General features: G+C 34.2%; 1 protein-coding gene across 1 annotated transcript; it reads right to left on the bottom strand.

Annotated features, from left to right (window-relative positions):
• Positions 1–421: 421 nt before the first annotated feature.
• On the bottom strand, positions 422–1,473 carry LOC136984083 (THAP domain-containing protein 6-like). The gene is made up of 3 exons (XM_067281009.1): positions 1,350–1,473; positions 601–791; positions 422–481 (listed from the first exon to the last, which is right to left on the bottom strand). The coding sequence occupies exons 1-3, from the start codon at positions 1,471–1,473 to the stop codon at positions 422–424; spliced, it is 375 nt and encodes a 124-aa protein (XP_067137110.1).
• Between the last annotated feature and the right edge of the window lie 18,210 nt (positions 1,474–19,683).

The raw sequence follows: 19,683 nt of genomic DNA, 5'->3' as shown, positions 1-19,683 counted from the left end.
TGAAATCTGCTTTGCAGTTACCTAAAAGTACAATATAATTTTATTAGTCACTAACACAAATCTGCCAAAAAAGTTAAACAATCAATAGCAGATTACATAAAACCAATTTTGTGTTATAATGTACTATATTGATATAATAGGATATTAGGAATATTAATATGTTATCACATGAATTATTGTAACATACCTTGGGCACTGTCATTCTCTAAGCTTTCTATATGATATTTTTCAAGCTTTCCAGCTAACAATTTATTTTCTGCTTTCAATCTATGTTGTTCTTCATACAGGCGCTTGATAGTGTAATCTTGTCTCCTGCATTTCTGCTCCAAAGTTTTCAGTCTTCTCTTGTCAGAATTCAGTTTTAACATTGTATAACTTGTCCCTACAGAAACTTCTATACCAGATGCAGAACTAGATGGCCTTATGTCACAGTCTGAAAGTTCACATCTGGCTGTGGAACTAGAGAACCTGCTTTCATAGTCTAAAAAAACAGCTCCGTCCATAGGACTCATTAATTAATGGAACTTGATCATGTACTTGTTGCTCAGATTGAACATGCTTTCGTTTGGTACCAGTACAAACTCCTTTCTTGGGACTAACCTTTTTTACTTCTCTTCTGGCTTCTTTACAAACAATCTGCTTATAGGATGGGTATTCGGGAAAAACGCTTGGGACGGCATTTCGAATCAATATTCTCTTTTTCAATCCTGGTTTATAATCTGATTCTAGAAAGTGCTTACTGCAGACAACTGACCAGTCACTTGGCTTCCAAAGTTTGGAACTGTTTTCATCTGTAAATTTTAAAAAGAGTTAGCTTATACAGTAAATCTATTAGTTATACCATCTATAAATAATTTGTATGCATAAATAGATAAATTGTACAAAAATTTAAAATGCAATTGCAATATAGCCTAATCTCATTGAAGTTAGGGGTTGTGCAAAAACCGTACTTGTCCTCATTAAGGGGGAGTATATGTATTTAATTTTATTTGTATTTTAAAAAGCTGAAATTAAATGCTTTTCAAATACACCCATGTAGTTTTCAGCAGTCTTTCTACCGTTTTTGAAATATCCGAGAAATTTGATAAAAGGAAGTAATATATAAATTTTCGAGGGTTGAAATTTTCCATGTGCTTTTTTAGGGAGGTTTTATAAAAGCCACAAAAGATTATAATGGGAAGGGGAAGTAAGATTTGGGAAATATGGGGACACGTGGTTTTTGCACGAACCCTTACAGCATATAATAAAATAATTGCAAAAGTGTAGCATCAATGGCAAGTAGCATAGATGTTATAAAATTATTCGTTTTTCCTACATTATTTAATTATGGAGTATTAAATAAATCTTACCTTTTCTACTGACAGCTTTTATCCATTTTAAACGTAAACTCTCTTCCGCTGGATATTCGTGAAAACTTGTTCCATCTTTTTTTGATTTATTTGATGTACAAAACGGCACAGAGCAATGAACCATTTTAAATCAAACTTTATAAAAATTTACCAATATCTTGATGTAAAATATTTTCAAAATTTTAATTTTTTAAATATATTATAACCACGTCTTTACAACAGAATTAGCATTGATCACTTGATCGAATAGTCCGGTCATCAGCGCTCCTAGTGAGGACTATGTGCAAACCGCCTCAGGAATCGACACACATGTTCAGAGCAAATGACTAGGCTGTTTCTTATTGTAGGCTGTGTTGAAAGTATCACAAGTAGCAACACTTTCATATAAACAGTTTCTTATTGTACGCAGGACACTTGCACATAAATTGTTTTTAGTTGGTCTGCAATGTACCATATCTCTTACACAATATATTATTTCGGTGAGAAATTGACACCATTTTGTTCACATGTTTCAGGATCTAAATAGACAAATTTTTCTAACACGACCGGATTTCAACAAATCTAAGCAAACTTGGGCTAAAGGTTATACATATAACACTTAGGAAAGATGGATGGGAGGCCGACAAAGTCTTGCTTGGAACGACTCAGGGCCTGTTTTGGTAGGTACTGCGTACTTACCAAAACCGTGCATGCACGCTGGCGGCCGATAGTGCACTAAAAAATATAATTTTTTATACTGTAAATATAATAATCAACTGGCTCCTGCCGGTCGTTATCTAACTTTTTTCGGGGAGAACTTTTTGAATGGTGTATAGTTAATCGGGACATGCCGCCCTAAGCTTTCTATATTTGGTCTTGAGTTTCATGTATCGAACTCCGTTCTCGAGATTAAGTATGCGGTCAATAATTCTGATCCGAATAGTTTCCTGGTGAACAATGCAAACTCCACGAGTGAGCTGAGCTCAACTGTGTTTCATTATTACTCAGTAAATTGCGGTATGCGCGCAATCGAAACGTCTCACTTGTGGTTCTATTCTTCTTTCTTTCTCTTTCGGTGTTCTTAGAGTCGTTATTAGAATTTTTAATGTAAGTATTAGTGTCTATTTTTGAATGCTATTGTAATGTACACGGGTAATACTAATACTTTTGTTTTCAGGAAATCGTACTTCAACATTAGCACAGATTTGAACTGGGGCCATCCTCATAGCATAACTAGCGAATAATTACAAAACGTAGTGCAGTTTTCTACCACGAGATGTCGCTACTTCGTAAGGTCCCGATTGCTCTAGCCCAAAAATCGGAAAGTGCGGCTCTTTGCATAGACGTTTACGGCTCTTCGGACATAAATTCCAATTTCACCTCATCTCATGCAGCCTTATAACTCCAGTTTATGAGATAGAGCCACCGAACGAACTTCGACTCGTACGGCATACTTTCTACCATTCTTTAGTTCGTCCGCACATGACGACACTCGCGTTGATCAATATGAATCGCATGCGAGTGATAGCATTTGAAGCCTATCTATATATATATATATATATAAGCCATTGAACGCGCGTCCGTCCGTCCGAAGTCTGTCCATGTAACATTATGCCAAAAAGGACACTAGAGGCGCCCCTGTCGTGTGTCGTATTTTGCACATTTAAATTAACAATATATAAATTATTATTATTCATTTGGTCAATAGCCAATAACAATATGAATAATTCAGTATATTTGTAATAGGAATTTCTTATTGTCACGGAATGCCTGTAACGCTCACTAGGGGACGTCTTTAAACACGGTCGGCGATCGGTCTAGCATTTATATCTCGATGCGGCTCTCTGGTACTTTTGTTATTTTGTTTCCATGCCAATTTGGCTCTTCTCACTTGACAAACTGCCGACCCTTGCTCTATCCGAAAATGACGTAGGCGATTTTTTAGAAAGCTATATCTCGTGAAGGGTCGCGGATAGGGGTACCATTTGACTACTTTGTTCCCACATGCGGGTCTACGATTTAAGGGTGTCGCAGATCCTTTTATTACAAGGTTGAGTTGTGTGAAACAGGCGGTTACGTGACCCGTAGTGTAATTTTCGCAGGCCTATATGTCGTGAAGGGTCGCGTGTAGAGGTATGCTTTATTAGACATTTTTGTTTTCTCATGCGGGTCTACACTTTGAGAAGTCGCAATCGCCGTCCTTCGAAGCTTCAATCTTACTCTACACAAATAATCATATATAATTTAATTCAGAGAACAAAACAACCGAATCTTACGCGAAATGGTATTATCTATTGAGAGATATTGATCGAGAAATAAGCGTACTTTGTACACCCAGTTATTTCTCCATATATGAAAATATTACCAATCCAGTCTTCGTTCGAATCCTACACAAAATCTTACAGCTAAATAAAGCAATCCGTAGATAACGAACTGTGTAAACACGTGGCTAGCAAAAGTGTAATGAATTAGTTTCTTGACCAATTAATAAAACAAGCAATGGAAATATCTTTTCACAAGAAGAAATGGAAATATCAAAACAAAATGAAATGTATATCTTTTTAAATGTATTTTTAATTATTTAATATTTTCTTAAGCTCAATAAAAATTTATTAATTAATAATAAAACGATTTTATTATTTCTTCTCATAATACAATTTCATTACATTAACGACAATCGCGAAATTGAAAAAGGAAAGTTGTCCACTCTGATCAGAGATTGTTGATAAACCTATAAGTCTTACGCTCATAATTTAGCCCACCCGTGGAATGTCAATAACTTCTACCCTAGTTTTACTTCTAGTGATTTTATTAATCTACATTTAATAAAATATAGGGAATAGAAACTGCAATAAAAATTGGAAATTTTGTAAAAGTATAAAATGTTTAATCTTATTAAATGAACATTTAAAAAAATCTTTTCATTAAATACTATTAGTATCAATAAAACGTCATCACTTTTTATATATCACATATATCACAAATTTTAAAAATAAACTTAATAAACTTTTAAGTTTAAACAATTAACTATATCACATTTCATTGCATAAGTAAACTTTTATTTAAAAACTTAGTTTTGTCAATTAAATCATCAAAATAATCAGCCTAAAATAGTTCTTACGAAACATAGTTATTAAATAAATTTTCAGTTCTATTCAGAAAATTATTAATTAAATTTATTTTAAAACAATGTATATTTAGTATAACAGTATAATTCTAAATGTTTTACAAAATTTCCAATTTTTATTGCTATTTCTGTCCTCTATATTTTATTCAACGTGTATGTAATAAAATCTGTTAATTAATTAAATTAATTCGATAAAAAAATCCCATAAAAAATAATTAAGCGCTAATCGCGCGTCAGTACAAGTAATTACGTAATTACTAGAGTTACGATTACGTAACTTGCAGTAAAAAATAATAATTTTTTTTCCGCATTTATGACAGGCTACACGTATGCCATCTTGTAACGAAATTTTAAAGTAAAGACCTTCCCAAGTTATTTATATACCTGTTAATACATTTTAGTGTAAATGTTATGTGATTGCATTAAAAAACTAAAATATTTATATATATATATTTTTTTTACAGCCTCTCTTTTCATTAAACAAAAAATATGCAATTTATAAAGTTACTATTTATTAAAAAAATAGAAGTAATGTTACTTCTAATTTGATTCATAAAAATATTAACATTTAGAATTGTATATTTTTACAAATTTTCAATTAAGTAGAATTACTTAAATTTTTAAATTAAATATAAAGTAAAAACGGAATATATTTACATTAATGCCATCTGGAGATCAGAACAGAAATTATCTTTTCCATACTGAAATAATATATTTTATATATTATAAAATATATTTAACTTATTAATATATTACAAAATAATTATTAGAATGTATTTTCTGTAGTTTTTATTCTAATAACTTATTATTATTATTATTTTCATAATAAAATTCATTTATTCTTTTAATATATTTAAATTTAATTTATCATTAATATCTCAACAATAAATGAATTCATTTAGCGAAATTATAGTTTTAAATAATAAAAAACATTTAATATACTAAATTATTTTGATGTTTTGGATATTACGTCATAGGTAGGTCACAGGAAGTAGAATGGCGTCACCAGGCGTTTCTGCGGTCACATGACCTCTCACGTCACCACTAAAACACGTGCTTTTGTTTACAATATTTGTCACTATTATATGTTATAAAGTAATTAACAAAAGTGAACAAAACTGTGAAAAATAACAGAAAGCCGTCAATAACAAACATATAACAGCTTAAATTAGTACAAAAACTAACAAAATAATAAAAAAATCAACAAAAGTGACTTTTATATATTGCTTTTACGTTAAAAAAATATATATATATCATCAGAAATCATGAAAAGTATAATGGACATATGTAATGAACTAAATAAATTTGTATTAACACAAAAATTAGCACAAAAATTAAAGAAAAAGACAGAAAAAGGAACGTTTACCTCTAGTCTATAGATGACCTTGAGTTGTGTTTTTTAAAAAAATTCAAAATAACAAATCTATTTAATAAAAAAATCCAAAACAATTTTTTCTATGTAAATTAAACACAGAAGAAAACAATCGTGAAAACTGCGAGAGTCTAAGATGTATAGTTCTCAAGTAATATTTTTTCTAAACCGTTAACTCTGAACTGCAGAAAATTCTGCAGCTTGAGCGTTAGAGGGAGTAAAACAACTGCAGAAAATTCTGCAGGTTGAGCGTAAGAGGGTTAACAGCTAAGAGCGAATTTCTCGTAGAAAGTCTTCCCGGGCCATCTCCCTTCGGCAGATTTGTGGTGTTGCCGTATACAAGAAGAATATATGTTTAATTTTAAACATATCTAAACGGAAATTAAACAATTATAAAAATATATTTAATCATAATTAATTATGCGAAAGACAATTTAACGAAGTAAACTATTGTGCACCGATTACCGAATAACACATTAACGAAAATTAATAAGCGATTTAGAATTTAGAATTTTAAAACGATTTTAAATAATCTCTATTAACGTAATTTTAATTAATTTCGTAAATCCTTAAAATATTAACGGTTTTTAACGCCATCAAGGAATATATAAAGAGAAAGTTATTTTACGAATTTTACTTATAAAACAATAAATTTTTAATTAAATAAAATGAGAACAAATTTTAGATCTTATAACTTATAATCGTTATGAGAAAAATATAAACCTAAAAGCCATTTTATACCATGTATTAAATCCAATAGAAACAAATTTCTGGAGTTGTGTTAAAGGTTTTGTTATATGTAACACAGGGAAAGTATGACGATATGATTTCCCCAAGATTTTTACATAAAATTATTACATAAATAATGATTTTTCAACTCTCTAACAGAGCTACTCAACTTTTTAAAAATATATTATTAATATTGTTCTGGCTTAGCAAACACTAGTATTGTGTTGTCCCCCAAAGACACAAGGAAAGTTTTTCCGTCAAATATCTTTATTTAGTTGAGTCGATACGGTACATTGTTCTGTACTCGTTTCGGGATTTGCCCCTCTTTAGTTAACTATAATACAATATATATTTTTTATCTGTTACGGTAGAGAACTTACATAAAAAACAATGAGTACACAAACGATATATAGACGTACCTGTTGCTTACACTTTGTATAATTTATGTCATCTTCATGTTAACTGAGAAATATATAAATTACTTTCACAAATTAACCGACATAATTCTGTAGGAACTGCCGAAATCGTATCTTCGGTAAGTAGTCTTCGAGAGTTGCTAGTAAAATCTGTTACGATATTTTATTTTAAAAAATCAATTTATTTCTTTATGTAAAAAGAAATAAATGTGAAATGGCGTATTTTGCTTTTCATGTCGCATTCACATAGGACAAAAGGAATCAATGCCAGAAAAAGTATGAATATTTTCAATTAATGACTAAGTAGACTAAGTGTAAATCTAACTTAATACATTTCTAAAACGTTTTACAATTTGCGTAATATAATGTAACTTGGGATTTTATTCGTCTTCGTCCAGACTTTAATTATCCATCCCATCTTGCAATTTTGATTCAGAAGAGGAAATTAAAAGTTATGTTTTTAATTATCCAAAACTGATAAAATGCCGAAAGAATTGGTTCTGTTGCTTTCTGTCGAGATGCATCCACTCTTTTTCTCGTTGCCTAGCTTCACTAATGTCGACAGAATAGAATAAAAACCACTTAACACCTGTAAAATAAGAAAGTCTTTTAATCAAGCTACAGTGTTTATAACTACAAGGACACAAAATATGAAATGCAGATGCCAAAACCGAGATTTAAAATTTAAATATCATGTTTAAATAAATTTTTATACTTGCAATTTATATACTTGGAAAAATCTTAATCGCATCGCAGACATCGTCAGTGAAAAGCTAAATTCGGGTTTAACAGAATACACCAGAAGGAGGTACTCACCCTCATGACAAAGTTTTTCTTGATGAAGAAGAATCCTCCGACAGAAAGACCAATCGGAGTCTTTCCGAATCTCTTCATGAAATCTAGAAACTAATTAAATGCGTTTATTAATCAAATTGATTACAGTTAAAAGGCGAATTTAATAATTAATCCAGAATTTAAGTAATGTTAACCTTAAGTTTGCTTTCAATTTTCATGTCGACAGAAGAAAATCTTCTGATTTCTATGAAGCTATTGTACAACTGAAAAGGAAGAAATGAAAATTAATTTGATTTTTATTCTACCAATTATTTTTAGACTCTGCATTGTAAAGTACATTATAGGAGAGATTGAAAAAGGTATTCATTGCGATACAACACGAAAATTAGAAATTAACAAACGCGATAATAAAAGACTCCAGCAACGAGTTGCTTAAGTTTCCCGGCAGAATGTATAAAAATCGAGAACGACATTTATTTTCTGTCCGAATTTTTATTTAAATAAGTTCTAGATTATTTCCATTTCCCCAACTAAGTATAGTATGTAGTCGCGGCTGAGTAATCAGTTTCGAAAAGACATGGCGGCGCTATTCGTATGCTCACTCTCTCATTATAGGTTCTCTGAGTTTTAAAAGTTGCCGGAAAAAATAAGTATCTCAATTTTTTTTTTTACCCTATGAAACTAAAGATTACTTCACAAATTCGCGAAATGGTAAAATTCACTGGAAACGAAGTCATGTCTGACGTGTGTCATTCGCTCTGTTTTTCGCTTTCGCCAGTAAATTGCGCTCAGTGTGAACTAAGCTGAAGAAGGACTTTTCCATAAAAAGCCTGTTACGATTTCAGCAAGGTCTTTAACGGGGCACGAAGCTTTGCCTTACTTTGACTCGTCCGTACGCTCTAACCATTAAGAAAGATTCTTTCAAAATATTTTGTATAAAAGAAAGACTTCGACCGTCGTTAACAATATCATATGGCATGCCCGAAGGAAATCGTGTTTGAGGACATGTGGGTCACTTTACTCGTGTGATTTAGACCCACATTCATTCATTCACAAGATGGCTACGATAAGAATCAGGAGATGATTATGTCTTAAATAATTAATTATAATCTGGAAAAAATTACCGAATCGATGGGAGGAACCATTTTTGACGAGAGAAAGACGAATCATTGTAAGACTGGGCAAAAAACGTCCAATTCCTCGAAGCTCTTCCTAAACTTGAAAAAATTTTTGACCAAACAAACAGCATCAAGAATTCTCGATCCTGAGATTAAACAAAACCCGACATGTCAAGATCTTTTGACCAAGACATTAAGGGGCTAAGGAAGGCTCCTCTAGTCTCGACACAGCGGGAACACTTTAAATTAAATAGTTGAAAAATTCATAATTGGACACCGAGACAGAGAAGAGAGGGATAAAAAGAAAAATCGATGTTTCACGTTTGTTTTAATTCACCATACGGTATTATAATAATGAAATTTTTACTCCTTATTACTATTTTCGTATCACAAGTTCCCCTCATTCGATTATTTCGGATGCGAAAACTAAAGAACAAATAATAAATCGCAAAAGAAATGGGTAATGGCCATTTAACTACAACTTTTAAAAAGGAAAATTATCGACACGAGAAACGTATTTTCTATTTTTTAATTAATTTTTTATTTCGTAAATGAAGATAGCGCTTACCTGAGAAGTTAAACGAGACAAAGCAAAGGAAAGTAGAAAAGTTAGGAAAAATAAGGCTAAACATAGAGCCGAAATGATGATTGTCTGAAGCAAGTTTATGTCGATGAAAGCCACCACGTAAATGAAGAAACAATTCACGTACAGAGCCCCGGCGTAGATTAGAGGAAAGACGTATTCGCACACCTCGTTCACCTGTACGAATCCGTCCAAAATTTCCGTGTGCTTTTCTACGCAACTGTTTAAGAAGATCTCCAAACGGCTGTGTTCCGCGTGGAAACTCTTCATCGCAGTTGACAAAGTTTTTAATCTTCCGAACATTATAAATCCAACAATGATACCTTGCAAGACAGAAAGGAAAATAACAGCAAAATAATATATGAAACTAATATTCAAGAAAATACAACAAAATGCTGCTTCCTCGGGAGATTTTTGTCTCGTGTTTGGAAAACCGAAGATATCAAATACTAGAGATTCAATAAGTAAGACAATGACGTATAGAATAAGTGAAATTAATGAAAATGCTTCAAAGTATTTGTTTAAGGAGATTTCTTCTTCGTAAGCGCTTTTCTTGTATTCGAAGTACAGTTTTCTTTTTTTAAATATGCTGAAAAGAACAGCACAAAACAGATAAATAATTGAATATATTAATCTGATAAACCTATTGTCGGTTCCGTAAATGTACACCCACTCGCTACAGGTTACGCCTTCGAAAAGGGTTTCCAGAAACTGTCGAATTGTTATAGTCCACAAGAAAAGTTGTACCGCATTTTCGTAACATCCGTAAACTTTGTCCAGGCAGAAATGAAATTTCCGTTTTCTTTGGTTTTTCTGGCAGTTGCAGTCCATAATTATATTCGTGGCGAAGACTTTGGCTGCTCGAAGAACAAAGTCTATCTGACAAACTGGACACCCGGCATCTACAGACGAATCCATTATCAATTGTAATTTAATGCGACTGTAATTAGAAAATAGTCGATTATGAAATTTCTAATCTATTCGAATAGTGTTTATGAAATTCTCATGAAAGTAAAGAAGGTTTAGCAGCTAATGCTAATGTTTAAACACTGACTTACTCCAGAAGAGTTCAAATAACAGAAGTACACAAATGACAATTGTCTTATAAGATCGAGCAGTAGAGAATTTCTTCCACGTGCACACAAAATTAATTACGTATTGATTCTGTTCGATCTGAAAAAAGCGTGTCCTTCGATATTAGTACAAACATTGCGTGCTAATAACTCGGGAATGCAATTAACTATGGAATTTGATTGCAAAATCTATCTGATTAATATCCAAAATATTTTAAGCGTTATGTCAAGGATTTGAATATTCCTCCTATTACGAAGGTATAACCGAACTACGTTTATAAATTGATAATTTCCAATCTTCCTGTAATACGAGAAAATTATTTTATTAAATTTTATAATTTAGTTTAGTCGGTGTTTATTATATTTGGTATTCGGAAATAACGTACAGTACACATTCATTATAAAGTATAATTTATTCGAAAATGACAAGACTATTTTGTGTGAATAACATAACATAAAGTGGGTGCAGTCACGTGATATAACGTCATCGCTCCGCCCAACAAAACAATTTGACATTTCCACTCGATTTTTTTACGGATTACGAAAAAATCGAGCATCGAATAATAAAGCAGAAGTCACCGACCTACTGTAAATCCAGAAATCAGAGTTGCCGATTTTCGAGGACCGTTTACTCTGCTCCCAGACACCCGAAGTAATTCCGAATGTCTTGTTCGAAAGACAATTGTTTACATTTCGAGATTTTCTGTAACGCGGTTGCCAAAATATAAGCAATTGAAAATCACGAAAATCGCCAAAAAAAGTTATATTTTCTTCATCTTTTCTTCACCTGGCACTGCAGACCTCCCGGAAAAAAACTACTGGGTCTATAAAGCTCAAGTTTTAAACTTCACCGATAACGAGAATGGCTTAAGTTCTGGCAAATCTTCTGGGTCGATAGATCAAAGTTCACGAGGGTTTACTGTACAGCTAATTTAGTTTTACGGCTTAATTTATGCTTCCAAGGATAAAAATTGCATGGAATACAACCGACACGTGTCAACAATGCCCCTCTTTAAAACCTGAATTTCAATCGAATTGATTTCCTCTTTCGAAACTTTAACCGAAAATATATGAAATCTTCGCCTTGGCAACATTTTCAGTTTTTCTAATGGTACAACTCCGTTTGTCTCGCAAATGCCTCTTTCGTACACAAAATCTTGCGAATATCTACACTTCACACCGACCAAAACCTTTATTCCTCCAGATCTACCATGGGTGATTGGCAGTTTAACCGAGTCTACAATGTAGTTTTCTGGTATCCAGATATCGGCCATAAACCGGAAGTTGTCTTCCGTGTTTTTATTTTCTGACAATACTCCTTTTGTCACGAGAGATAAGAATAAAGAGAAAAATAATTGGAATATTTTCGCTTTTTAACGTTAGCAGAAATTGTTGCCAGGAGTTGAGAGACATTTTCTCCAGCGAGAAATTGTTCTTCCCGATCATTACGGCTGTGTTTTAAGAGTTCCAGTTTAATAGCGAATAATCTGATCAAAGACAGAAGAGATTTTATGACGTCTTTCTTCGATATTTTGTCGTTCGTTTTCTGCAATTTCAGAAATGTTTCTTTCACCCGGGTGCCAAGTCCGAGCAACGAATGATGTTCCTCCCCCTTGATGTAACCCGGACACGTCAATAACTTGTAAATATTAGTTTCTTCGCACGATTTGAAATCGTCGAAACTTTCGTCAGTGCTATTGAATCGTTTGAAGCAATAATATTGCAACTGTTTTTCGTGGTGTCTGCCAGCCAGGGCCGGATTTACCAATCCAGGGGCCCTGGGCACAAATTCGTTGGGGTCCCTCCTTTAAGAGTAGGCAAATTTGATGATTTAGAAAATTTACACAAAATACTGTACTTTCAATTAGATTTGAACTAGGAAGTTGTAAATTTCATTTAAAAATAAGGTTATTGTAAACATACATATATTTTATTGTGTAAAACTAATTATTTTAATTTAACTGAAAAATACCCATGTGAAAGTTTTTCTCGAAATTTTCCGATGTTTCATAGGTTTTTTCCCGGGTTTGGTTTTCTCTGCCTGTTGCCCTCAAGATTAGGCCACACTAGGCTGTCGCGGTAATAGAAAAAAAATTGTTTAAACATAATTTTTTTTTAGTTTTGTGGGGGCCCCTATTTTGTGGGGGCCCTGGGCACAGGCCCCAAATGCCCTTATGTAAATCCGGCCCAGCCGCCAGCGAAATAATGAATACAGCAAAGGTAATGAGAGTAAATCATTCCGACAGATAATAAAACCATGTTTTCACTAGCGGGCTAATGTGGTAACGTTTGCCCATTAAGTACATTTGGAATGCGTCGTCTGCAGAAGTAACAGTAAGGCTTTTGTCTACCAAATACTGTATCTAAAAGGAGAAAACAAATTAAAAAGGCAAATACTAACAATATCTATGGACACGATTACAGAAATCTCGTGTTTACTGAATTTAAGTTGAATTTAAATTGAACAAAGTTTAGGTTAGCGTTAGGGAGCTTAACAACAATTTCATCCGCAAACAGAAAAACTGGTAAAAAGTGGTTCCGAAAGTTCCGAAGTCGAGACATCGCGGAGGTTAAACCGGAACAAGAAATTATATCAGAGACAGACCAGACAAAAAGGAAATAACACGTGTTTTATGAAAGAGTACGATCAAGACTACTATTGATTACTTTTTAAATTTTATTTTATCGCTTCAATCTATACGACAAGTAATTATTTTTACGATCATGATAAGTTTTAATGATATTAAAATAATGTGTATGACGTCTATTTTATTTCAGTTCTGCTAGACCAGTGTTTCTCAACGGGGGCGATTATCCCGTGTTGGGGGGCGCGATTAGTAACAATTTATATTTTTGGGAGCGAAAAACAAATTTCTGGGGGCGATATAGTAAAACATTATATTAAGAATAATTAGATATTTTATTCATTATATCGTACAATAATTAAACAAATAGCATTCCTATAGTCCTTCTTCTTTCCACTTTTAACCCTTTTCTGTCACGTGGCAGGAATTATAATATTCGGGGTCCTGATTAGCCGATTGACAAATTTTTTTTTGCAGTGAAGGAGGCGATACTATGTAACGGTTTTACCGAAAGGGTCGACGATTCGTTGGAGGATGAGAAACACTGTGCTAGAGGAAGATCTAGCAATTGCAAGGCTTTTTTTTTTATTAATAATTAAACATTCGGATCGGAAATACTGACTTACTATCCAGCTTACTTAACACAATTGCGAGGTGGTCTGGTTAATAATGAAACACAATTGAAGTCGAGCAAGTTGCATTATTAATTAATCCACCCCGCAATTGTGTTAAGTATGCGGGACAGTAGGTCAATAATTCTGATCCGAATGTTTCCTGGTTAACAATGCAAACTCCACGAGTTGAGCTGAGCTCGACAAGCGTAATTATAATTTACCGTCGGTTGTGACGCCACTGAACCGCAATCAGTGTAGACTACAGAGTTAATTTATTACAAACAATATTTGAAATTGTTCGTTTCTTGAACGGAAAATTTGTCTTTTGTCGAATATTTAATATTTATATTGTAGCTTTAAAAGATGACTATTGTTCATTATTTTTATCAGGATATTTAAAATTATACAGTATATTATAAAGGTTATTTTAAAAAATATGTAAACTTTCCTTCTTAAATTCTTTTAATCTTAAAATTTTCTTGCTCAATTTTCAAACTCTTACTCGAAATTTATGTTTTCTCCTGTATTATTTGATAAAATTATTTATTGCTATTTAGATCTTATATTATATTATTAGAGAATATAATATCTTATATTAGAGAATTCATCTGTACGACTAAATACATTTACTGCCTTCTTGCTCGGGCCACGGCTATATGGTGATGTAACGTAATTAGGGCCTCTTCTACCCCACGTGTGAAGCCCGAGCGATACTCGAGCTCACGTGTTAAAAATATAAAAATGTCAAATCAAAGGATCAAGCTTTGATTATAACGCTAGTAAAAATTGGAAGAACAACTTAAATAAAATCGGGAAATAATAAAATTATTAATCGAGAGAAAAAATGTTTTTAAATAACCTTAATAGGAAATGCAGCGTTGATATTATGTATCAGACTTATAAGAATTCAAAACAAATATGAGCAAGAGTTTAAAGATGCGATTAACTTCCTTTGATCGGATTAAAACACAGTGTCGAATTAAACTTGTGGTAGCCAGATATGGTCTGTCATTTGCCTAGATGCAGGAAACCGACCAATCAAAAGCTGGGGATTCGGGTAAGAGAAATTTTATAAAAACCTGGATCTCAAAGGCAAAAGAGACTTCTCCAAGAATTCTTCCTGACTTCTCCCAGCACCTGACGAAGTAGATTTCTTTCAGCTTCGAACTGAAGTTAAATATCTGGACTTTTCCTTGCTGTCATAAACCTGTTCTGGACATCGGGCTTTCTTCATTTCGTCCAAGGACTTCCAGACACCCTAGAAACACCGACCGACTTCTCCGGGGCCAACGACTCACCATCCAGCAGCGCCATCAGAACAAGACACGCTAGATTGTAAGGTGTAAATAAATGGGTTTGTTTGTTACTGCAGCTATTTGCCTCACTTTCCTACACCTTACATACGATAAGTCTTGACATTTGGATATCACGAATTCGGCGACTTCACACACGGTAATGGAGAAAACCAAAATGGTGATGATGAAAGATGTTAAGAGTGAGAGACCAAGTTATAAATGCGATACAGAATCAGACGTTCTAATAGTTTAGCGACGAGGGATGTAAGACAGATAGGCCTATACGAGGCGCATATTGTCGCTGGGAGACCCGGTTTAATGATCGGGATGACAGTGAAGGTTGACCAGTCAAGGGGCAGGATCCTGAGGCCCAGAGGTCGTTCAGGAGATCAGAAGGGACCGAGAGGCCCACGTTTGGGAGAAACCATAAGGCTTGTGCGTTCACACCATCTGGGCCCGGTGTAGTGTTTCGAAACCGGCGCAAAGCCCGGCGGAGTTCGAGAAGGTGGAACGGGGAATCGTTACTCATAGAGGACCCCGGCCGGGGTTCACTAAGAGGGGCGAAAGTGCCCCATAAACGAGCACGCCCGGAGGACACGAAGGCTTCCATAACCTACCTTACGAAAACACACAAATCCCGCCTTCAATATTCTGAAATAATTAATTACGTGCGAAATATTTTAAAACTAAAAGAATCGGTTCGAATACTCTTTCAGAAAGACGAATTTTGATCGTAGGCGCCGAATAAAGACACTGAAAATAGAAATGGGGAGGAGGGTAGATTGTAAAAAACCGAACAATATTCTTTATCTGTTAGAAAACACTAATATGATTAAGTTGTCAATCATCACTTATCGTCATACATATTAATGTTATTAAACTTCTGTCTTATTGTTGGAATTAAGCTTACGATACCAAAAAACCATAAACTTTTCCTGAGTTATTCCTTCATTCGCCAAAAACCGTAAGACAGTAGTAACGAAACAGAAACAAAACGGTTACATCATTATTATCACTTGTAGTTCGTGTAGTTCTCAGTACTGTCCAATGGCGTGCCGTTATTGGAAGCGGTGGAAGCTCCGCTTCCCTTGTATTTTCTAAAATATAAATACATATTGCGCAATTATCTTCATATCTGAACGTTCTTTGAATTGCTTAAAATTAATATTTTATTATAACCGTATTATGTATTTTATTACAGACTTCTATATGAAATCTGTAATAAAATACATAATGAGGTATAATAATAATAATAATAATAAAATATCTGTAATAAAATATGTGAGAAACAACGATAAGATCGCTATTGTATATTCGAATTTAAATTCGTGTATGCATATTCCCAATAGAAGCGCTGTATTGTCAGCTTCCAGGACGAAAATATTTGAATAGTGTAAAGCAGACTGTTTACAGGCATTGTCGCACGCGCTTTACAGAACACCAACCTTTGGCTGTTTAGCCGGTGGATGCTACACACCATCACTGACGCGCAATTAACTGATTGCCCCTGGAAGTCGGCTTTTTACAGAAATACAGCTTCCCTATCATCAAACGTCACGGCACGTCACTAATACTGTCAAGGAAAACAATATTTCTGTTATTTTTAAATTGTAGAACATCCATCAGAAAAAAAATTAACTTAATATTTAGGAGTACAGTAGAGAATCTTTAATTCAAATCAATTGGGGACTGGGGTTGTTCGGATAAGTGATTTGTTCGGATAACCGATTATGTACGAAAAAATATATTAATCTGTCCGATGTTCAAATTTTTCTCCGTTGCATGTCGCTTCGCGTTGAATTTTTCTCTGTTGCGTGTCGCTTCGTGTTGAATTTTTGTCGATTTTAAGCCTAACGAAAATTTTTATAATAATAGTCGAGGCTATTGTATCGTTAAAAATTATTTCTTTATTTTGTACAAACAAAATAAATATATTAAAAAATATAAAAACAAAAATTATACTTTAGAAGTAAATCTAGTATCAAAAACGTTCGATTCAGCACGACACAGTCCGACTGAAAAGCGTTCGGATAACCGGCGATTCGGATAACCGGGATTCGGATTAACGACTCTACTGTATTTCGAAATTGACAAGAAAAGCAAACAACTTGCGAAATATATTTTACGTAAAAAATGTGCACATCAGGAAACACATCAAATTTAAGAATCAGATATTTACATCCTGTTGATTTTATTAGCAATAATGACGACACCGTTTTAACATCTAAAGCTCGAAATTTAGAAAACTCATCATCGAAGTGGCCACTGACACGACAAGAAAAAGTAAGTCATTATTTCACCAGCGATCGAGATGTTTTCGATGTCAATAGCAAAAGGGCATGTAATATAAAATTAGAAATAAAATATTGGCAATATTCATTGCATGTGATTCACGACCGTAATCTATTGTTTAAGATAAGGGAGTTGTGCAATTTATACCAAAATTAGAGCCAAGATATAAACTACTCACTAAAATATATCGGCAACATATTTGTACGCAACTTATAAAAAGACTGTAAAGATTGACGGCTGGATGGCTGAGCAGTCAAGGTGCAGCCTACCTTTCTGGGGAACCAGGGATCGAACCTGGACTGTGTCCGACCAGATATGTCGGTTCCCATCACTCACCACCCAGCCGTCCCATTGTGAGTTCGGCCAAACCCACTTTTTTTTAACTCTCTGCTGTGGGCACTAAGAGGGCCTCTTTTAGTAGGCCCATTATGGGTTTGGCCAGGCCCGCAATCGGGCCACCGGGTGGTGAGGGACGGGGCCCGACATATCCGAAAGGACCACCCCTCGAAAAATTCTTGGGGATTATTCGACCCGTTCGGATTTGATCCCAGGTCCCCAGAGCGGTAGGCTGCCACCTTGGCCGCTCGGCCATCCGCCCGTCTGTCGGCCAAACCCACTATGATAGGTTTGCTAAAAGAGTTTTCTTAGTGCCCACAAGGCGAAAAGAGTTTTTTAAAAAAGTGTGAAGAAAAATTGAAAGTTATGATCGATAAAGCGAAACATGTATCCATAACAACCGATACGTGAACTATAAATAATCTGTCATATTGAACTGTAACATGCCATTTTATTTTTAATGATATAATTTTTATAATTTTTAATTTATAATTTTTGATAGGAAGCCATAGCAAAATCCATGGGGTACATATGTACGCCGCGCGCCTAACGGAGGAAGTTTTATTAGCGCGACAAACGGAAAGGGTGGAGCCGAGTTAGGTACTAAAAAAACGGTCATTGCCTGATATCAAATCAGTCATAATACAAATGACGAATGAGAGCGTAGAAAGCGTATAAACAAGATTTTTAAGGCCAATTAACGGAAAGAAGGTGTCCCATAGACTTAGCATTGAAAGTTTGAAAGGTGGAGTTTTCTGGAAATGTTTATTGCTAAATTGTCTTGAAAACATGTTTATTCGTCTAAATAACGTCAAACAACTTCTCATAAGCAAATTAGAAGTGAAAAAAACGATTAAAACAAGCGATTTTTTAGCGACTGTTTACATAAGTCGAAGTGGTAGTCTGTGGGGAGGTGGCATTTTGCGGGAATTTTTCCGACAATTGTTTTTACTGGTGGATCTAATAACAGACAAAGAAAGTAACCAATTACAGTGTAATTAATGTTATCTGCCAATAATCTGCCTTTTTATCTCTAGTCGCTGTAGAATTTTAGGGGGTGTATTTTTGGAAATACTGAAATATTTTTGGCCCGGGATTTGTGACAAAGCATTTAATGGTTGAAACACTTAAAAAACACATACGGGAAGACGATTCAACGATTAGATAGCAACAGCCTTGTTTACAGTTTGAAAAATAGACTTTTGAAATTGACGATTTTTTCCCTGAAAAATTTTCGAAACGTAATACTTTTTTGTTTTCGCTATAAATAAACAAAAATGATACATTTTGAGTAGTATTTTTGATTAATCCCATCAGAAACACAATCCCACAAACATCGAAAACAAAAAAAACCGCGAAAAAAATTTTGAGTTTTACAAAATTAATTTTAGATGCGTGGGGTACACCTGTACTCCCTGCGTCGGACTCCAGGAGAGCGTCCCCTCGCGTCTGACTCGGGAATCTACCTTGTTTTGTCAACAGCTTCCACTTCATTGTTTAGGGTGCTCTAGTAAATGAAGAACTAATAATAATAAAGAAAAATGTAAAGAAATTGTAACGCACTTTAAAACTGTAATCAAAGCTTCTGATAAACTTCAAGATACTCAAACCAAACTAGGAAAAATGCCTAAAAATGTAACTCAGGAAGTAGTAACTCATAGGAACATTTATTTAAATATGATAAGATTATTGGAATTAAAAGATGATGTAAGACTCGCCCTTATTTCATTACCAAAAACTACATAATCAACCGGTCGGATGGCCGAAGCGCTAACCTGTTACACTGGGGACTCAAGATTGAATCCGTCATTCGCACATGTTTTGTCCCAGACAGTAGGACCTCGTCTACACCACCTGATCGTTCCCATCGTGAGTCTAACCGATCATGTAATGGATATGATTAAAAAGACTCTTTTAGTGCCCATGGTGTGGCGGCCAGTGGCCGAGCGGTTAAAGTGGGTCGGAAAACCTCAAGAATTTTTCGGAGGGATGGTCGGTCCCGGACATGTCACGCACCGTT

The sequence above is a fragment of the Centruroides vittatus genome, unplaced genomic scaffold, assembly GCF_030686945.1.
Source record: "Centruroides vittatus isolate TY-2023 unplaced genomic scaffold, ASM3068694v2 contig_900, whole genome shotgun sequence".
Classification (NCBI taxonomy): domain Eukaryota; kingdom Metazoa; phylum Arthropoda; class Arachnida; order Scorpiones; family Buthidae; genus Centruroides; species Centruroides vittatus.
This window is presented reverse-complemented; position numbering and strand designations above follow the sequence as displayed.

Excerpts from the sequence above, each read along its gene's own strand:
- LOC136984083 (XM_067281009.1), bottom strand. The coding sequence starts at position 1,473 with ATGGTTCATTGCTCTGTGCCGTTTTGTACATCAAATAAATCAAAAAAA. Across the intron at positions 792-1,349 it reads AAAAGCTGTCAGTAGAAAAG|ATGAAAACAGTTCCAAACTT; the intron begins GTAAGATTTATT and ends TAAAATTTACAG. Across the intron at positions 482-600 it reads CCAGAAGAGAAGTAAAAAAG|ACTATGAAAGCAGGTTCTCT; the intron begins GTTAGTCCCAAG and ends CTGTTTTTTTAG.